Genomic DNA, 18170 nt, shown 5'->3' on the forward strand with positions numbered 1-18170 from the left:
TTCTGAAAAAGAGAAAAAATTCTGAAAAAGACTCTATTAAAGACCCATGTTTAAGTAATCAAACAGCTATAAATATATTCCAGATCTTGTCTACTATAAATATATTCCAGATCATGCTCTACAGCACAACCCACTTTGGTGATCTTAGGATCTACCCTTGGGGTAAAATGGGGTGTTTTGAGTTTCCCCATTGTTCCCTATGGCTAAAACACTCAAAATTGTTTTGAGATTAATTCATCAAAATAGATGACTTGACCGCTGTTTTGACTAAATGGTTGGACCATTTTGCATTTTGTTTCAAGCTTGAAACACAATGCAAAATCTGTTTTGTGCACATTCCTACAATGTAGCCCTTTGAAACAGAATATAAGTGAGACAGCCGTGTCTCACGATCAGTGAGACCTGGTTTTGGAGAGTGCGCGGGGAGAGCGGGCTAAGCTCGCTCTCCCCGCAAACGAGCAGGGAGGAAGCCCTGGGCGGCTGGATTGGCTGCCCACACGATTTCCGGCTCCATGATGGAGCCGGCGGGGGCTGGGGAGCTTGGGGGCCTTGCAGCCCCCGGAAGCTACAGTATGCCCTGTGTGAGCATGCAAGGCATACTGGGGAGACTCCCGGAGCAGGGAGGCGGCTTTTCAACTTCCCTCAGGGGGTCTACTCGTGAGTAACTGCGGCACGGAGCCACACTGTGGCTACTCACAATCTTCAAAACCAGGTTTGCGGAGCATTCGCTCCGCAAACCTGGTTTTAGGGCAGGGGTTGTTAGGCAGGTTACCCACCTAGGAACCACTGGGCTCGCACAATGGTTCACACGATGGTTCACACGATGGGGCAAAATTGGTTCACATGATGGGGCAAAATTGGGCTAGCCTCCAACCTCCAAATCGTTTGTTTGAGGGAAGAGTTCTGTAAGGTTGATTACTGCCAATTATTGTGAGAGTGAGAAGGCTAATACACTAGAAGTGGTGGATAGGGGAAGAAACTGTTAGGGAAGGTAGCAGTGAGGGAGCTGATCCTACTGCTAGAAGGCTAGCAAGTTTGCTGTTTGTGTTTTGTGTACTCTTGCCAACCTAATCTTTTATCTACTGTTCCTGTACTGCTTTTTTGAATTTTTGAAAACTTTTAACTCAAGAAAACCTGTTCTTGTTTTTACTATATTTTATTGGTGTCTCTGCCTACCTGCCCTCTTTACCATACTACTGATTTTTGGTCCTGCTTTTCTGTGACCGAGGGTTGAGTGACTGCAAGCCCACATAGTCAGAAAGGTTTAAGTATTTTTGATGGCAGCAGATGGTTAGACTGAGGGCCACTTGCGGCGAAGCCCTCACAAGGGGGTTCTTCAACATTGAAATAAATGAACATAGCACAGGGGCCATGTTGTGAGAACTGCATACAAAGAAAAATATTGTCTTGTTAGATGAAGAGTTTTTGCTCCCCTGAAGTATTCCTCTTAAGTTGTTCTCTCTCTCTCTCTCTCTCTCTCTCTCTCTCTCTCTCTCTCTCTCTCTCTCTCTCTCTCTCTCTTCATCCACATACATGGTGCTTGACAAGGAGTGAAAGGACGGTTCCCTGCCTTGAGGGGCTTACAGTCTAGGTATTGAAATGAGGGAGAGGATGGAAAAAATAATGGAGGCAGGGGAAGAATATGTCATAGTTTCCGTTTCAGTTTGCTAAACATTTGCTAAATTTCCATGTAATGGAAGTATATTAAACTGATGGGACATTTACTTTGTTGTTTGAATTAGTGGAAATTATTCTTCAGGTTTAAAAAGTATACTGAAAAAAGCTTCCAAACCTTACTGCTATGCTGGAGTAAGATTGTGGCAGTAAGAGAAGTAGTGAATTAGTACTTTGTATTAGAAATGTGAAAATAGCACAACAGGGTTCTTCTAATGCAACTATTTATTCCTTACAACTCAGTGGAAAGGGACAACTCAGTCTCAGGGCATCTGAAGCAGTGTGCCAAACACTGACTCCCTGCTGTCCCAACCTTGCTTTTGCTCCTAGCAAGATGGTAGGGAAATGTGGGGTGGTGAGTAGGGTAGTGGGGAGATGCCCCAGCGCAGTGTTTTTCATTGTAAGACCCAGGGGCCAATGGTGGCCCCCAAGAACCCTAAGTGAGGTGCCCTGATTAATTGTTGTTTGGCCCTGTGTGAAGCTTCAGCCAAAACTGAAAACAATATACAGTCCGCTGACACCATGAGGAGATTACCCTTCTCACTGTGCAATGCTGTGCTATGCTTGGGTGTGGGTGGGTTGGTTTACTCCTTTAAAGGAAACAGAGCCTTCTTGAGTCCCTGTCCTATTTTAGAAGTCATGCCCGGAGTGCTGGGAAGTGTAGCTCTTCCCAGTACTTTCGTCCTAGAACTCCTAAGAGAGGGCTCAGTGGGAAATAGCTCCTTTAATGGGAAGTAGCCTTCACATTGGAGTCTCCCCCCCCCCGCCACAGTGGTCCCCAATTGAAAAACATTGAAGTTCACTGTTCTAGTTAGACTCTCCCCACTACTACCTGGAAAAGGTGCAGAAGAGGGCAACCAAAATGATCAGGAGCCCGGAGTGCCTTCCTTATGAGGCTAGGTTACAGCATTTGGGGCTCTTTACCTTTGAAAAGAGGCGACTAAGGGGAGACATGATTGAGGTGTATAAAATTATGCATAGAGTGGAAAGGGTGGACAGAGAAAAATTTCTCTCCCTCTCTCACAACACTAGAACCAGGGATCACCCCATGAAACTGAAGGTTGGAAAATTTAGGACCAACAAGAGGAAGTACTTTTTCGCACAGCACATAATTAATCTATGGAATCCTTTGCCATGGGATGTGGTGATGACCACCAGCTTCGATGGCTTTTAAAGGGGTTTAGACAGATTCATGGTGGACAGCTCTATCAATGGCTACTAGGCTGGTGGCTGTGGACTCAGAGGCATGGTGCTTCTAAATACCAGTTGCAGAGGAGCAACAGCAGGAGAGAGGGCATGCACATACTGTACCTCTTGCCTGTGGGCTCCCCGGAGGCATCTTTTGGCCACTGTGTGAAACAGGATGCTGGTCTAGATGGGGCTTGGGCCTGATCCAGCTGGGCTGTCTTATGTACTCTCATCTCCTTTACATACATTCTCTTTCTCCTCTTTTTCCTAGCCAGCAGATCTGCTTCAGGTGACCATTTCACTGGGCCTTGTTCAAAGGCCAGGCCTAAGGGCAGAAAATCTTAGACTGGTGAAATAACAAATATAATTTTTTGTGAGGATAATTTTTGAGTACTTGCCCATTTGGACCAAGCACTGTTCAAACTCTTGAGAAGATCTCACAGGCTCTATCCATTCATATAGACCTCTGCTGCAAAAGTGAGACTGGAGGAAACTCATTGGTGGGCAAACCTGCCCCTCCAGCTGTCGGGTTGTGCCTGGGAATATAAATAATAATATCCAATATAATAAGAATATTAATAGATGGATAATAATAATAATAATAATAATAATAATAATAATAATAATAAGTAGTCAAAAATTGGTGGGACCGTACAATTGAAAAAGTTGAAGAAAATGTAGATGTAAAAATATTATGGGACTTCCGACTACAAACAGACAAACATCTGCCACACAATACACCAGATATCACTGTAGTCGAGAAGAAAGAAAAACAAGTCAAAATAATCGACATAGCAATACCAGGGGATAGCAGAATAGAAGAAAAAGAAATAGAAAAAATCACCAAATCCAAAGATCTCCAAATTGAAATTGAAAGGCTGTGGCAGAAAAAGACTAAAATAATCCCAGTGGTAATTGGCGCCCTGGGTGCAGTTCCAAAACACCTTGAAGAGCACCTCAACACCATAGGGCCACGGAAATCACCATCAGCCAATTACAAAAAGCAACTTTACTGGGAACAGCCTACATTCTGTGACGATATCTATAACAACAGCAACAACATTGACAATAAAATTCAGACACCCCAGGTGTTTGGGAAGGACTCAATGTCTGGATAAAACAAACCAGTCAATAACAACTGTCTGACTGTGTAAATAAATAATAATAATAAACAATAAATTCTGGCTGGGGATGATGTGAATTGCAGTTCAGCAGCTGCTGGATAGCCCCGTTTGCCCACCTCTGCTCTAGTTCCTTACATGGGCTTACTTATTCAGAAGTCTGCAGGACTTGGCTCTTAAAGAGGCAGTACACAACATTTTAGTGTCATATTCATTATTTGTAATTTCTGCTGGGAATACTAGAATTGCAATAATGTTTCAATAAATAAATAAAATAAATAAAATAATGTCACAGTTTGTGTGTGACTTCCTTCATGGATTTTAGATATTCTTACAAGGCCTATGGTTCTCTTTAATCCATAACATCTTTAATAAGGACAGATTGCAGCTGAATATAATTTACTGAAAACTTGTTCAGATTTCATTAGGATTTTTTTTACAGTTAAAACCTAGCTGTTAGGACAGGTTTTTCTAGTAATTATGTTGAGTTCTCCTATGTTTCTTTTAAAAATGTTTTTGAGTGTGATTTCTGTGATAAAGCTTAGCATTTTTTGCCCTTAGTGCATATTTTGATCTAAAACTAATAAATTAAATTGCATTTTTAAAAATGTCAAGATGCTCGTTTCTTTACGTTGAGCCTGAAGGAATGATCTTAGCATGACTTTCACTCTAGTATAAACAAAGCTCTGTGAAAACAATGATACATTATTCAGGGCTAATCTATTGTGCAATGTTCTGGAACTTATCATGCATATTGAGAAATTTTGCTTTTATACAGTCTCATGTTTTAAGGAAATTATGTATGTTCCCATCCCTGAAGGTTTACTATGTTTTGTCAAACTGATGGACTGAGTTGAAATTGTTGGAGACTGAACTTGTATAAAGAGCTGAGAAATTGAAAAGTAAATTTGGAAGTTGGGGTAGCTTTGCTTTTGTTTTTTTGTTAACAAAGGCTGTGGAATGGTTCATGATTGCTTAGAAGTAGTATGTCTTATTCAGTAACATTTTAGTTATAATCCAAAGAGACCTACCGTAAACCAGTTTGTCCATCTTACTTTTCTGGCCTCCTCTTTCTCCAAACAACAAATGATGACAGAAGACATCTTAAAAAAATTAAAACACAATATGTGGGTTCAGAGTCTTTGTATATAGAGTTGGATGGAAATTAATAGCTTTGTATCTGCATGTGCCACTCTATATGTATTGTGCATGTTGGTTGCCTTAGAAAAAGTTAATTCCAGGGCTACTTTAATGGTTGCAGATTTTGAAAGTTAAAATCTTAAAACGTTTAAGAAAATTTTAAGGAGGTTATAATTCATGATAACAGGAGGATAACAATTAATTGGGCCCCTAAGTGTGACATACTTGTTTCCGTGGAATATCAAATACAGGAAGCAGTATCTTGACCAACTTGTGAAGGCTAGGAAGAGCTGCATATTGCTTACACCTTAAATCAGGGATTCCCAACCTGTGGTACCCCAGATGTTGTTGAATTACAACTCCCATAATTCACAGCCACAATAAATTGTGTGAATGGGAGTTGTAGTTCAGCAACATCTGGAGTACCACAGGTTGGGAATCCCTGTCTTAAATCAAGAGGCTTTTCAAAATCATAAGCTGAAATAAGTTTTTCTTTGGTTAAGTTTAAACCAAAGGAATTTATGTGCTACCTTCATTAGCTTCTGTTGTATGCAGATCACAAAACTGACTCCCGTGTAAGTGACCTGTGGGGCTAAATATTCAACTGTGGATGTAGGTCAGATGTTTAGAGTAAAGGTCTCATTTGGAGATTGCTGACATTCTAGTATAGTTAACTATTTCCAGACCTGTTGATTTGTGTTTCTCAGTGTGCAGGTGCAAGCAGTTGCTAGTAGAGTTCCATCAAACTTCCAGTCTTTCAGATTTTTTCTCCCAGTACAGCTCCATATTTCTGTATCTTGATAAGTCTAGGAGATTGGTTAACAATCCACCCATCCTCTGATATGTCTATCAATATTCATAGCTGCTGGGTGCCTCCAACTTGTGTTGACTAATATTGCCAGGATCCAGAGGAATAAACCATTATGTTATCTCAGCCTAATACAAATTGAAATTAATTATCCTTTGCCGAGTCAATGAACTCAGTCTATGTATATGATCTAGAGGCATTTTCAGTATAAACAGGATTGTTTTTTTTAAAACAAACAAACAAAAAATCCTTGAGAAATCATTTTGGCTATTGCACTTGAAATCTGTTTTCTTGGGGGAGGGGGAGTGTTAAAAACATATTTCAGAGGCTTACACCAAGTGGCTTTTGTTTTTGCTTACATTTGTTCTAGGTCTTCCAAGTTGCCTATGTCATCATCAAAGCTGCTAATTCTCCCCGACCTGGAAACTGGATTTTGGAACGTTCTGTTGATGGCACTGAATTCAAGCCCTGGCAATACTATGCAATTAGTGACACAGAGTGTCTGACCAGATATAATGTAACACCAAGGCTTGGACCTCCCACATATAAGAGAGATGATGAAGTGATCTGCACTTCCTATTATTCTAGGCTAGTTCCACTTGAACACGGAGAGGTGGGTATTCTTTTTATTCCTGCACCTATATCCATGAGTGTGGAGCACTGTTGTATTATGCAAAATTGAAAAAAATGTTCAGCTATACTTGCATCTCTCATATCCCTATATTTTACCTAGGAGTTGGAAGCATTCCAATGGTCAAGACATTCTAATTGTAGTCAAATAAATAAGGAATCTTCCTAGTTTACTCATCAATGTTTGTGTGTTGGGGAGAGGATGTGCAAGGTAGAATCCCAGGAGTAAAGTAACATCTGAACAGGTTCACTTAGAAAACTAGTTCTTCTTTTTTTTCCTTTTTCTTTTTTGGATGCAGTAGTTTACAAAATCTTTGAACCTTGTACATAATGGTGAATTATTGGAAGTTTCTCATCATTTATTTAAATCAGGTTCTGATGTTTTAAAAATGTTTTTCTTAAGGACCACTTAAACGTTGCCTAAATGACTCTGTGCTGCTTGAGCTCTAAATCAGGCCTTGGCGTTGGTTCAAGAAGACAGCATAATTAAAAGAGCTGTGCATTGTGAAAACTGTTGATTGTTCTCTCTTTTAAGCAGTCCTATTCATAGTGGTTCTATAGTACAGATCAGAGAGGCAGCCCAGTATTATAAGGAAATGGTGCATTAAAAACTGGCTCGTTTGCTGTGAATGTCTATCTTTATATGCTAGCAAACAGAAATCTGACCTCTTAAAAATAGCTACCAGGGGAGAAATCCCATTATTTATTATTCACACTGAAAGACATTTAGGTTCTTTTTGGGATTAAAAAGGTATAAATATTATATTTTTAGTCTGTTAAGTTAATACTGTAGCCTCAGCTTGAATACTGGAACAAGTGAATTATGACTTTCATGGAATGTTCAAAATAACTGTTTATCTTAAGAATTTATTCAAATAATGGACACTAATTAGTCTGGTACATTAATGCACATTCCAAGATCTGTACCTTGTCACAGCATTATCTGTGTATCCTGAACATAGATAAAATCTATGGAGGCAAAATCTATTTAAGCCTAGAACTAGAGAGTGGGCAGCATCCAAATAAGACTTCCGTAAATGAGACCCTTGTACAATGCGGGGTGCACTTTTCCCCTGTTCCTCCTGAAAACATGCCCATGAGGATATTCTCCTCAGGGGAATATTTTTTGGGCAACAGATGGGGCTGCCTCTGTAAATATACTCTGCAAAGGAGTATCTGCAAATATTGCACTTATCCCTTGCCCAAGTGGAATGTGTTCCATTCATGGAAGTTGGCCTGCTTGCTGTGCAGAATTTGTATAGAGAATCTTAAACTTCTTTTCCACATAAGATATGTTTCAGGTTTTAATGTGACTGATAAAAATAGGTTTGTAATGAAGTTGGTATATCTCTCTTTAGATCCATACGTCACTAATTAATGGTAGACCCAGTGCTGATGACCCATCACCAATACTACTGGAGTTTACTTCAGCACAATACATCCGCCTCAGACTGCAGCGAATAAGAACCCTTAATGCTGACCTCATGACCCTTAGCCACCACGATCCTAAAGATGTGGATCCTATTGTTACCAGAAGAGTAAGCAGATAATGGTCTCTATGTGAATTTGCTAATGATGAATAGCTCGGATAATCTATGTACAAATTCAACAAAGCTTGACAGATAACATAAATCTTCATTTAAAGGCATGCCTTGCATTATCCCTGAGAAGCTAAAGACCCACCAATACTTAGTTTCTTAAGCAATTATCCCTAATTGTTTGCTGAAAGGTTGTATATGAATATTATTATTAGTTAGTTTAATTTGGCTTAACTTTTCTTTTCTCAGAAGGATTAAATCGAGCTCAGTTATCAGGATCTTCAAAAATCTTCTCTGACAGTCACATCTTTATATCTGAGCTCAGTATATAATGTATGTTGAATATATAAGTAAGGTATGCTTCAGTCTTGAAATGATATGCTGGCTTTATTCCTAGCAGCAGTGGCCCTAGGATCTAGTGTAAGAATTGTAATACTAGCAAGAAGACATCTTCCTTTGATCCAAAGCTGACACCTGACCCCCAGGGTGCTAAATGCCATTGCACAGCTCTGGTGTCTACGTTTGTGTGTGCCTCTGTGTGTGTGCATGAGACCCTGTCTATACATGTTTCCATATATAAATTATTACTGAATCTGAAATTATCACTGAATCTGAAAGATTAAGTCCTCACTGAACTTTTTAAAAAAGCTTTATACAAGGTCAGAGTTTATAAAAATATGTTTTAAACAATGGAATGTTGCCTCTTTTTTTTGCTTTGTTTAGTATTACTATTCAATAAAGGATGTCTCTGTTGGGGGTATGTGCATTTGCTATGGTCATGCTCGAAGTTGTCCTCTGGATAAAGTAACAAAGGTATGTTTATTTACTTTTAATTTATTCCCAGTGTGCTAGCCTTTTCAGTATGACATAGTTTAGTTTAGTTTCAAAAATATGCATGTCAAGAGTCTACCCAAATATTTAAAAATATAATTCATGCAGTTTTATTTCAGGGCCTTAGGTAATAGAACTATAGTTTTACCTCTTCTTCTTTTATCTTTAGAAACTACAGTGCCAGTGTGAACACAATACTTGTGGTGAGAGTTGTAATGAGTGTTGCCCTGGATACCATCAGGCACCATGGAGACCAGGAACCATTTCTTCTGGCAACAGATGTGAGAGTATGTAGCACTAAAATGACACTTCTATAAAAGTTTGCTTTTATGGTGATTAGGTGTGTAATCCAGCCATTACTGAAGCCAATGGAATGGCCAAAAATCTTAGATTTTTAAAACATGTTGAGCTGGTATTCCTAATATTAGTATGGATGAGGTGTTGGTTTTATATCAGACTTGTTAAAACAAGTTGATGAAACCTACAGACCAGCCATTGCTGTTTCTCTGGGGAGTAAATGACCAAGTTTATTGGTTTATCTATCACTTTTTATCAGCTATGGGTGACTTAGAATTGAATCTGCTTTTAAAAGATACGTTTTGGGAAAATGAGTGACTCTGATTCAGTTATTCCCAGTGAGCCTGTGGAAGCTGCTGTATGTGCATAATCACATAGCTGGATGCATGGCAGGCTACCTTGTTAGTGGTAAAGGTTGCTCACACATGCATTATTTATCTTTGTCAATATGCATGGGAAGTCCTGTATGTGCATGCCTTTGAATTGTGCATGTTTGGATCCTAGGGTTAGGGTATGAAAGCAAATGATGCAGCAACCTGCTGAAGGTTTTTGGGTCTTGGCATGGTCATTGCCTGGATAGGAGACCTCTGGGAACCTCGTGTAGTTCTGGGATCTACATGAAAGGCAGAATAGAAAAGTAATGATAAATAAATAATGATGATGTTAGTACTACATTACTTTTATTACTTTTATAATTTTTGTGCTTATTTTAATAAAGCAGGGATTTGTGCAGGAGAAATATGCTCCAGACTGCACTTATTAAATTTAATGTATGGCTGCTTGTAGGAAATTGGATGCTTTGGTTGAAATACCTCTTTTTAAATAACTCTTCAGGCTTAGCTACATTCTAAAGTGTGGACTATTATATGAATATGAGTGGTCTATTTTTTTAAAAAAAATAAATGTAGAAAGTAAAAGAAGATAGGGATGTGCAAACTGGCTCAAAGTTGAGCCGGTTCGCCATCAAACTGGTCCAGCTCGAGCGCTTACCCTTGAGCTGAACTAGGCCCAGTTCAGTTCTACCTCGATCCGAATCACCCCCTCCCCAGGCCAGCTTGGGCCCGATTCAAAGGTTCTAATGTTAATTTTTTATTTAGAATCGCTCACTGGCGAGTCTGCTGGCCTTGGGGGTGCTATTGTGGCTGTGGGGAGTGTGTGTGTGTGTCTGCAGCCTCCCCCCCAGGCTCCCCCTGGTCCTCTAAGGGCCATTTCAGCCCATATTGAGGCCATTCTGGCCCTTTCTCCAGTGGTGGTGGCTATTTTGGAGGCTGCCGCACATGTGCCCTGACTATTTGCCTCATGACCCAGGCCACTCAAATGGCCAGGACATATGTGTGGTTGGCCTCTAAAATGGCCTTTGTCATCGGGGAAAGGGCCGGAGTGGCCCTTAGAGGACCTGAGAGGCTGGCGGGGTGAGAGGAATGCTGCTGAGACTTTCCTGTGTCCGTGCCAGCACCCCCTGAGGTCGCCAGACTCACCAGTGAGTGATTCTTTTAAAAATATATATATTTTACTTTAGAATCCCTGAACCATCTCGAATTCGAGCTGAACCGGGGGGGTTGTTCGGTGGCACAAAACTGAACATGCCAGGTTCTGTACAAGTCCAGTTTGGACTCGAACCGAACTGGAGAAACTGGTTTTGTGCACACCCCAAGAAGAAGAAGTTAGAATGTAAGATTACTAATTATCTACTTTAATGAATGCTGGATGTTGAATCAGCATGATTCCACCAGTTGTTTTTAACACAGTTAAAAAAAACCTTGCTTTTTGTTGTTGTTATGGTGTTAACTAGTGTAGGTAGTGGTAATGGTATTGCTGTATTAATATAGAATGTGTTCAGCACAATATGCTTTATTGTTCTATTTGTGTGTTTTGGTTAGAAAAGAAAGTGACTTCCTTTATTTTCAGGATGCAACTGTCATAATAAAGCAGAAGATTGTTACTATGATCAGAATGTGGCAGATCATAAAAGAAGCATAAACGTTCATGGCCAGTTCAAAGGAGGCGGAGTGTGTATAAACTGTACACAGCACACGACTGGAATAAACTGTGACGTGTGTAGTGATGGATATTATAGGCCTCACAAAGTAAGATTTATGGAATTCTTTTTGGTTGCTTTTATTTCAGCCCTTTTTTATTTTTGCAAATAACCACAAAAGCATCGTGAAATGAAATCTGTGTGCAGAAAACTGTCAGGGTAAACTGAAGTAGTATATCTGGATAGGTAGAGCTATCTGCCCTGCCTCCCTCAGCCCAACGACTAAGTTAATCATCCTTAACTACCTCAACGTGAGTTGATATGCTATACCAATGCCAGACAGAAACAGTTATGCATTTTCACTAGCCATCTGAAAATGAATTGGAATATAAATATTCCCTTGTTCCAGGTTTCTCCTTATGACAATAATCCTTGCCATCCCTGTGAATGTGATTCAGTTGGGTCCTTTGGCACTGACTGTGTTAAGGATGATGATCATGCTGATCGACAACATGGTAAGTGACCACAAAATGCATTTTCTCTAAACTCGATTCAACCAGCATTTAAAGAACTGTGTATATAAAGAAATACTGAAAGTGAAGACCAATTGTCACATGTTTAAAACCTACCTTCTGTGTGTGTGTGTGTGTGTGTGTGTGTGTATTGATTAATTGGTTGGTTGATTGATTGATTATTGGTTAACTAAACAGAATTATAATGGGCCAGGCGTTTCAGCTCTGCCTCTTCCTCAGCTGCTCTGATGTTATAGGCAAGGTACAGTATCTTCAACAACCCTGATGTAATGTTCAGCAGTCTAGGATTGGCTGCTTCTGAGATGACAGAAGTAACCTATCCTCAAAGTTAAGGCCTCTTGGAGCAAGTGTCCTGAGTGCATGAATCTAAAAGTTCTCTCTTGCTTCCAGTTCCATTGCATTTGATGGCATCAGAGGCGTATCTAGGGAAAATAGCGCCTAGGGCAAACACTGAAATTGCGCCCCCTGTCCAAGCATCTGACACCCATCTTTCAGATAACTTTACCATAATAGCAGCTCAAAAATACAAGTCAGGCTCGTTAATCTTTTAATCTTTCAAAAACTATTTTAGCAGTGGACTTAGCCAGACCAAAAAATGCTGGAAAACTACAAATTTCAGTATGCTGGGGCTCATGAAATACCCAAAGACTATGTGGAGGTGTACTTGGAAAACTAAACAGAAGTGCCTGTCTAATTCTCTACTATGTATTGTAGCATCACCATTACATAAGTTTTAAAAATCAATGGAGAATTTGACTTTTCCCAGATACTCTGTAAATAATTAAAGGATATGCAGAGTAAACTGTGTCACTGCTTGGAATATATTCTAGTCTTTCAGAAAGACAGTTAAAATGAAAGAAAGAGAGCAAGAAACTCCCAGTGGGCCTTAATATTAAGGATTTCACACTGATTCAAAGACAAATTCACCATTAATAGCCATATTAGCAAGACATCACATTTAACTCACTTATCACAAGAAGCAAAGTAAGAGCAAATGAATACAATCCTAGCTCATAAGCGTCAGCTCAGTATTCACAAGCCCTGATTCTCTGTACATAGTGCCAATCTGAATATGTGTACAGTGACTTATATTATATATTATTATTTTTTTACCTGTAGCCCCTTCAGGGGGCTTCCTAAAGGCTGGGGGGTTTGCAAAGGTTCCTCCTCCCCCCACTGGCCTCTAGGGCCTCGCAGGGACCATTTGAGCATGTGCAGTGGCCATTAAAAAAAATATTTTTTTTAAAATGGCCACTAGAAACAAAATGGCCACCGCGCATGCTTAAATGGCCTGTGCAAGGCCTGGCATGACCTAGGGCCTCACAGAAGCCATTTGAGCATGCACGATGGCCATTTTGTTTTTGGCAGACATTTTTTTTTTAAAAATTAATTTTACAGAATGGCGTCCCCCTTCAAGTGGCGCCCAGGGCACATGCCCTGCCCGCCCTACCCCTAGATACGCCCCTGGATGGCATCTCTATTGCAGTAATTGACAAGTTGGATAGATGGTGTTCGCTGGTGTTAAAATGCTTTGCTACTGGTTGTTCAATTGTTTTTGTAATAATTGCGGACTTGTGATTGCAGATGCATATACATAGGTCATTTGTTGTTGACAAGTCGGATTGCCACAGGCTGCTAATCACAGAAGCACCCACCCTCATGGTTATGGCTTTTCCCTATGTAGACAGTTGCCACTATAACTGTGAGGTCATTCACACAATCAAAAACTATGTTCTACCTGGACTTGGGAACTGTGTGTGGAAGAAAAGTAAGAGGAAAACCTGGGTAGCAGTGATTGTGTATAAGCAAGACAGGAGGAAAAGCTACCCAGGTTTTTCTCCTACCTTTCTTTCACACTTCTACCCAAGTTTTCCTCTAACCTTTCTTCCACACAACTGAAAATTGGGAGCACACACACACAAACCCAGGTTGAACACAGTTTTTGATTGTGTGAATGACCTCTGTGAGTGGCAAGATCGAGTGGATGAGTGACAGCACTGGGGTAGAAATTCTGACCCGCTTCATGATTTGTAAGTGTGTAGTGCTATCAAACGTCTGAATAGGACTGCAATAGAACATCAGCCAGGGCTGAGGAATTTAGGCTAAGCAGTGTGGTGTAATTCCAGCTTCCTGGTCAAAGTTGTTGACTGCATTTTTAAAACTAGAGTTAGCCCCTGGCATAAAATAGGTTATACATCACTCCTGGTCAATCAGGGCATGAGAGATCCTGTAACATGACAAAGAAAAGATAATCATGTCTGTCTTTTGTCAGGCTTCTTGCACTGACTGGCACTGTGGCACACGGGGTAAGGTTTATATCCCCAGTTCTGAAGGATTCTGGTTCTAGTATGATGGGAGCCTGACAAACATATTCATTTGTGCCAAATCTGGTTTGTTGCCCCTACCTCCCTATTTTTATTTTTATTTTTGTACGCTTCTCAAGGTGTACAGCCTGGTCAATGTCGGTGTAAGGAAGGCTATGCAGGAGAGAAATGTGATCGCTGCTCTTTTGGCTACAAAGGCTATCCAGACTGTGTGCATTGTAATTGTAGCCTGGTTGGTAGCATTAATGATGACCCATGCACAGAACCTTGCCTTTGCAAAGTAAGTGTTGATTCTCAGTTTGATTTATTGTGGAATTTAGAAGTGGGATTTGTAAATGAATTTAATGAGGAAAATTACTCTGTTAATGGCAAAGCTCACATCCTGTGTGTAGCAATTAACTGAGGCTTAAGCAGAGTCTCTCTGGATGGGGATTTAAATTAAATTTATGGCATATCTCTCACAAATTTCAGGAGGCATTAAATGGCAGTGTGTGCAAGAGAGAGAAAGAGAGAACAGTAATAATATTGAAGTTAAATAAATGAGATTTATTTATTTATTTATTTATTTATTTATTTATTTATGACATTTATATCCCGCTTCCTCCAAGGAGCCCAGAGCGGTGTACTACATACTTGAGTTTCTCCTCACAACAACCCTGTGATGTAGGTTAGGCTGAGAGAGAAGTGACTGGCCCAGAGTCACCCAGCTAGTCTCATGGCTGAATGGGGATTTGAACTCAGGTCTCCCTGGTCCTAGTCCAGCACTCTAACCACTACAAAACTGATGTAGCCAAAGGTTTTCCAGGGTTTTAAAAACTGCTTTATATGTTTTAATAATGGTTTTATGTTGTTTTTACCATATCAAACAAACAAACATGTTTGGCACTGAAGACAGTACTGGAATTTGTCTTTCATTTTTAATTAGGTGTCTAAGGATAAGGGCTAGAAGCTTGCCCCCCCCCCAAATATTAAAAAAAATGGGGACATTCTTTAGATGATGATGATGATGATGATGATGATGATGATGATGATGATTATTATTAACATTTATATCCTGCTCTTCCTCCAAGGAGCCCAGAGCAGTGTACTACATACTTGGGTTTCTCTTTCACAACAACCCTGTGAAGTAGGTTAGGCTGAGAGAGAAGTGACTGGCCCAGAGTCACCCAGCTAGTTTTATGGCTGAATGGGGATTTGAACTCCTCGGTCCTAGTCCAGCAATCTAACCACTACGCCACGCTGGCTCTCTAGATTCCACCAAGAATCTACAGGCCACATGAAGCTACTTTTTATCCAACCCTAAATACTTGTTGAAAAAAGAAATTGACCAGATGGATCTTGAAGAAAATAATGAAACTGATTAAAGTTAATTCTGCTAGGAAAATCCTAGCCTGATTTTTGTGATGGTCAGAACCACTGGGCTCGGCTGCGGGCCCGGTGGTTCTGGAGCGGCTAACCCGCTCCTGTAGCCCGCCCCTTAGCCTGGGTTTGCGGAGCGAACGCTATCTCCCGGGCTATCTGCTCGTGAGTAGCTCCCGCTCCGTGCTGCGGCTACTCGTGAGTAGACCCCCAGCCGGGAGGCTTAACAGCAGCCTCCCGGCTCAGGGGTCTCCCCAGTATGCCCTGCGCACTTGCCATCGTGTGGGCGGCCGATCCGGCTGCCCAGGGCTCCCTGCCCGCTCATCTATGGGGAGAGCGGACTTAGCCTGCTCTCCCCGCAGTTTTAACAAAAGCGGGTCTCACAGATCATGAGACCCGCCTCCTTGTGTTCTCTTTAACTGAATTCCCCCCCCCCCCCAGTCCAGGAATATATATGCTTTTCTTTTACAGCCTCTTGAATAGTGATATAGCCCCATTCCTCCTACTTTAGAGTGTGCTAGTTTTTGTAGAGTGACCATAAAACAAATGTTATATGCTTTTCACAGGAAAATGTAGAAGGTGAAAACTGTGATCAGTGCAAACCAGGGTTCTACAGTCTCCAAGAAAGAAATCCTCAGGGCTGTACTGAATGTTTCTGCTTTGGAGTTTCTGATGTCTGTGAAAGTCTTCCATGGCCTGTTAGTCAGGTATAATACTGCTAATTCCCATGATCAACCACCCATCAGTTTTTCTCAGCAGGCCAATAAATGTGCTTCATATCTTCATTTTTTTTTCTTGATAGACATCCTACCTCATTTTAATTTCAAAACTAATTCTATTCAAAACAATAATTTTAATTATGTAAGTTTGATTAGTTTGGTTTAACAATCCATCCTGATGAATAATATACTTCTCCACACCAACTATGACTTCTTTATGTACATTTTAGTTGTGTAATAGCATAACTCTGATCCACACTGAATTCTGAAGTTCCTAGATTTAGCAAGTGTACCAGGAAACCTTATGTGACTTTTGAGTACTGTAAATGTTTGAAACAGAGAGGAAATAAAACAAGCTAAACTTGCATGAAATATTGCATGAAGTATTGCGTGGAATATAAAACTTATTGGTGAAATATTAAAGCAAACATTTATCAATATTACAACAACTGATAAAGAAATGAATTATAATAAAGTATTAAAGTTAGAAAAGGTGCAATTCAGAATATTTGTGGATTTAAAAAGCGGGTAAGATCATTGCATTTTTCCTGATATGGTAGACAACTTGTGGTTTCCATCCCAGGTATTTGATGTGCTTATTTTAGTTAATCTTGCTGATAATATATGATGATGTTACGTGCAAAAGAGAGTGAACATTAAACAAAACCCCAAAGCTAACTTCCTTTAAAGGATGTCGATTCCATTCTTCTTGGGCCTTAAGAGTGTGATGGACATTTGTCCAGGGGTCTACCTCCTTCCAAGAATTCAAGGAAAACAAGAATTGAAAAGGGGGCAGTTCACTGAACAGTGTTTCAAAACCTCCTTTCTATATGTTCCCCTCTACTTCTGCAGAGGCCTGCATTCCACTTATACCATTAGGTGACAGTTTTGTGTGCTAGTGCTAACTTTTGCCAAGCTGCCATTTTCCTGAGGTTTGAAAGCCACTCTGCATAATTAGGTGGATTTACTTAATTGCTATTTGCATGCATGGTAGAAGCAATTTTTTTTTCTCCTGAGAGAACCACATTACTATGATGACTTATGAATCGGGACTTGGTTCAGTTACAACATGCATACAATTCCTTCCAGTCAAAACAGAGTTCAAAGCCCATTGTTTGTGTTATATACTAATTTTTTTTTTGCTGCCATCTTTGACAAGTGACTCTTCTTCCATTAAATGACTACACAGTATTATATAGAGAAAAAGTGGGCATTTTAAATCTTTTTATATAAGTATTTGTATATCAATTGGCTTTCTTAATGTTTTAAATAATATTTGATAGTGTTTCTTGTCTAATTTTTTTTTGTTTCCTTAAGGAGTCTTCTATGGATGGGTGGCTGGTTACAGTTCCATATACCTCAAAAACCATCCAGCCTCAGCAAGATCAATTTGATGGACCTCGCCAAATAAGTATTAACAACATTGCAGCTGCAAAGATCCTGAAACACCCTTATTACTGGTCTGCCCCTAAGCCATACCTAGGAAATAAAGTAAGCATCCTAGAGTAATAGGTTGACTCTTAAGCCTTCTTCAGATGTTCAGTTGGATGCATAGAGATGGGGGGCGGGATGGGAGTGTGCCAGCTAGCTATAGCCCCTATGGGGAAAATGCCCCCATTTTCCATGGAGTATATGGTCAGGGGATGTGGATTGCTGGCACACTTCCATTCCCCTCTCCATGCATTCATTTGCCTGAAAGGAGCACTGCTGTAAACCGTTTTATGCTTCATCCATTATACTGCAGTTCTTCAAATTTACTAAATTATTAAGATAAGGTACCTACTGTAGTGCTTTCTGGAAATTCTGTTCAATATGTAGCATTATCTGGTCAATATGTAGCATGTGTAGCATTAAGAATGATAGTTTACACCTTTGACTTATTTCATAGTTGTTACCATCAGTGATTATCTATTTCATGTTAATTCATGCAATTGAAATTATGTTGTGTTCTTCTGCTACCCTGTTGCTTGTCCCTGTGCAGCATGTCAATTTTAATAGGTATTGCCCTCGTATTTTAAGTTCCAGTCTTT

At 40.1% G+C, this 18170-nt stretch overlaps 1 protein-coding gene across 3 annotated transcripts in view; it reads left to right on the top strand.

Annotated features, from left to right (window-relative positions):
• Window positions 1-18170, top strand: part of LAMA1 (laminin subunit alpha 1) — a 197645-nt gene that overhangs the window by 88199 nt on the left and 91276 nt on the right. For all 3 annotated transcript variants that reach the window (XM_053250001.1, XM_053250000.1, XM_053250002.1), the window contains exons 4-12: window positions 6302-6544; window positions 7920-8099; window positions 8823-8912; window positions 9100-9217; window positions 11136-11314; window positions 11615-11720; window positions 14182-14342; window positions 15988-16128; window positions 17458-17631. In XM_053250001.1, coding sequence (XP_053105976.1) covers window positions 6302-6544; window positions 7920-8099; window positions 8823-8912; window positions 9100-9217; window positions 11136-11314; window positions 11615-11720; window positions 14182-14342; window positions 15988-16128; window positions 17458-17631 — 1392 coding nt within the window. The remainder of the gene's footprint in view (window positions 1-6301; window positions 6545-7919; window positions 8100-8822; window positions 8913-9099; window positions 9218-11135; window positions 11315-11614; window positions 11721-14181; window positions 14343-15987; window positions 16129-17457; window positions 17632-18170) is intronic.

This window comes from Hemicordylus capensis, chromosome 4 (genome assembly GCF_027244095.1).
Source record: "Hemicordylus capensis ecotype Gifberg chromosome 4, rHemCap1.1.pri, whole genome shotgun sequence".
NCBI lineage: Eukaryota > Metazoa > Chordata > Lepidosauria > Squamata > Cordylidae > Hemicordylus > Hemicordylus capensis.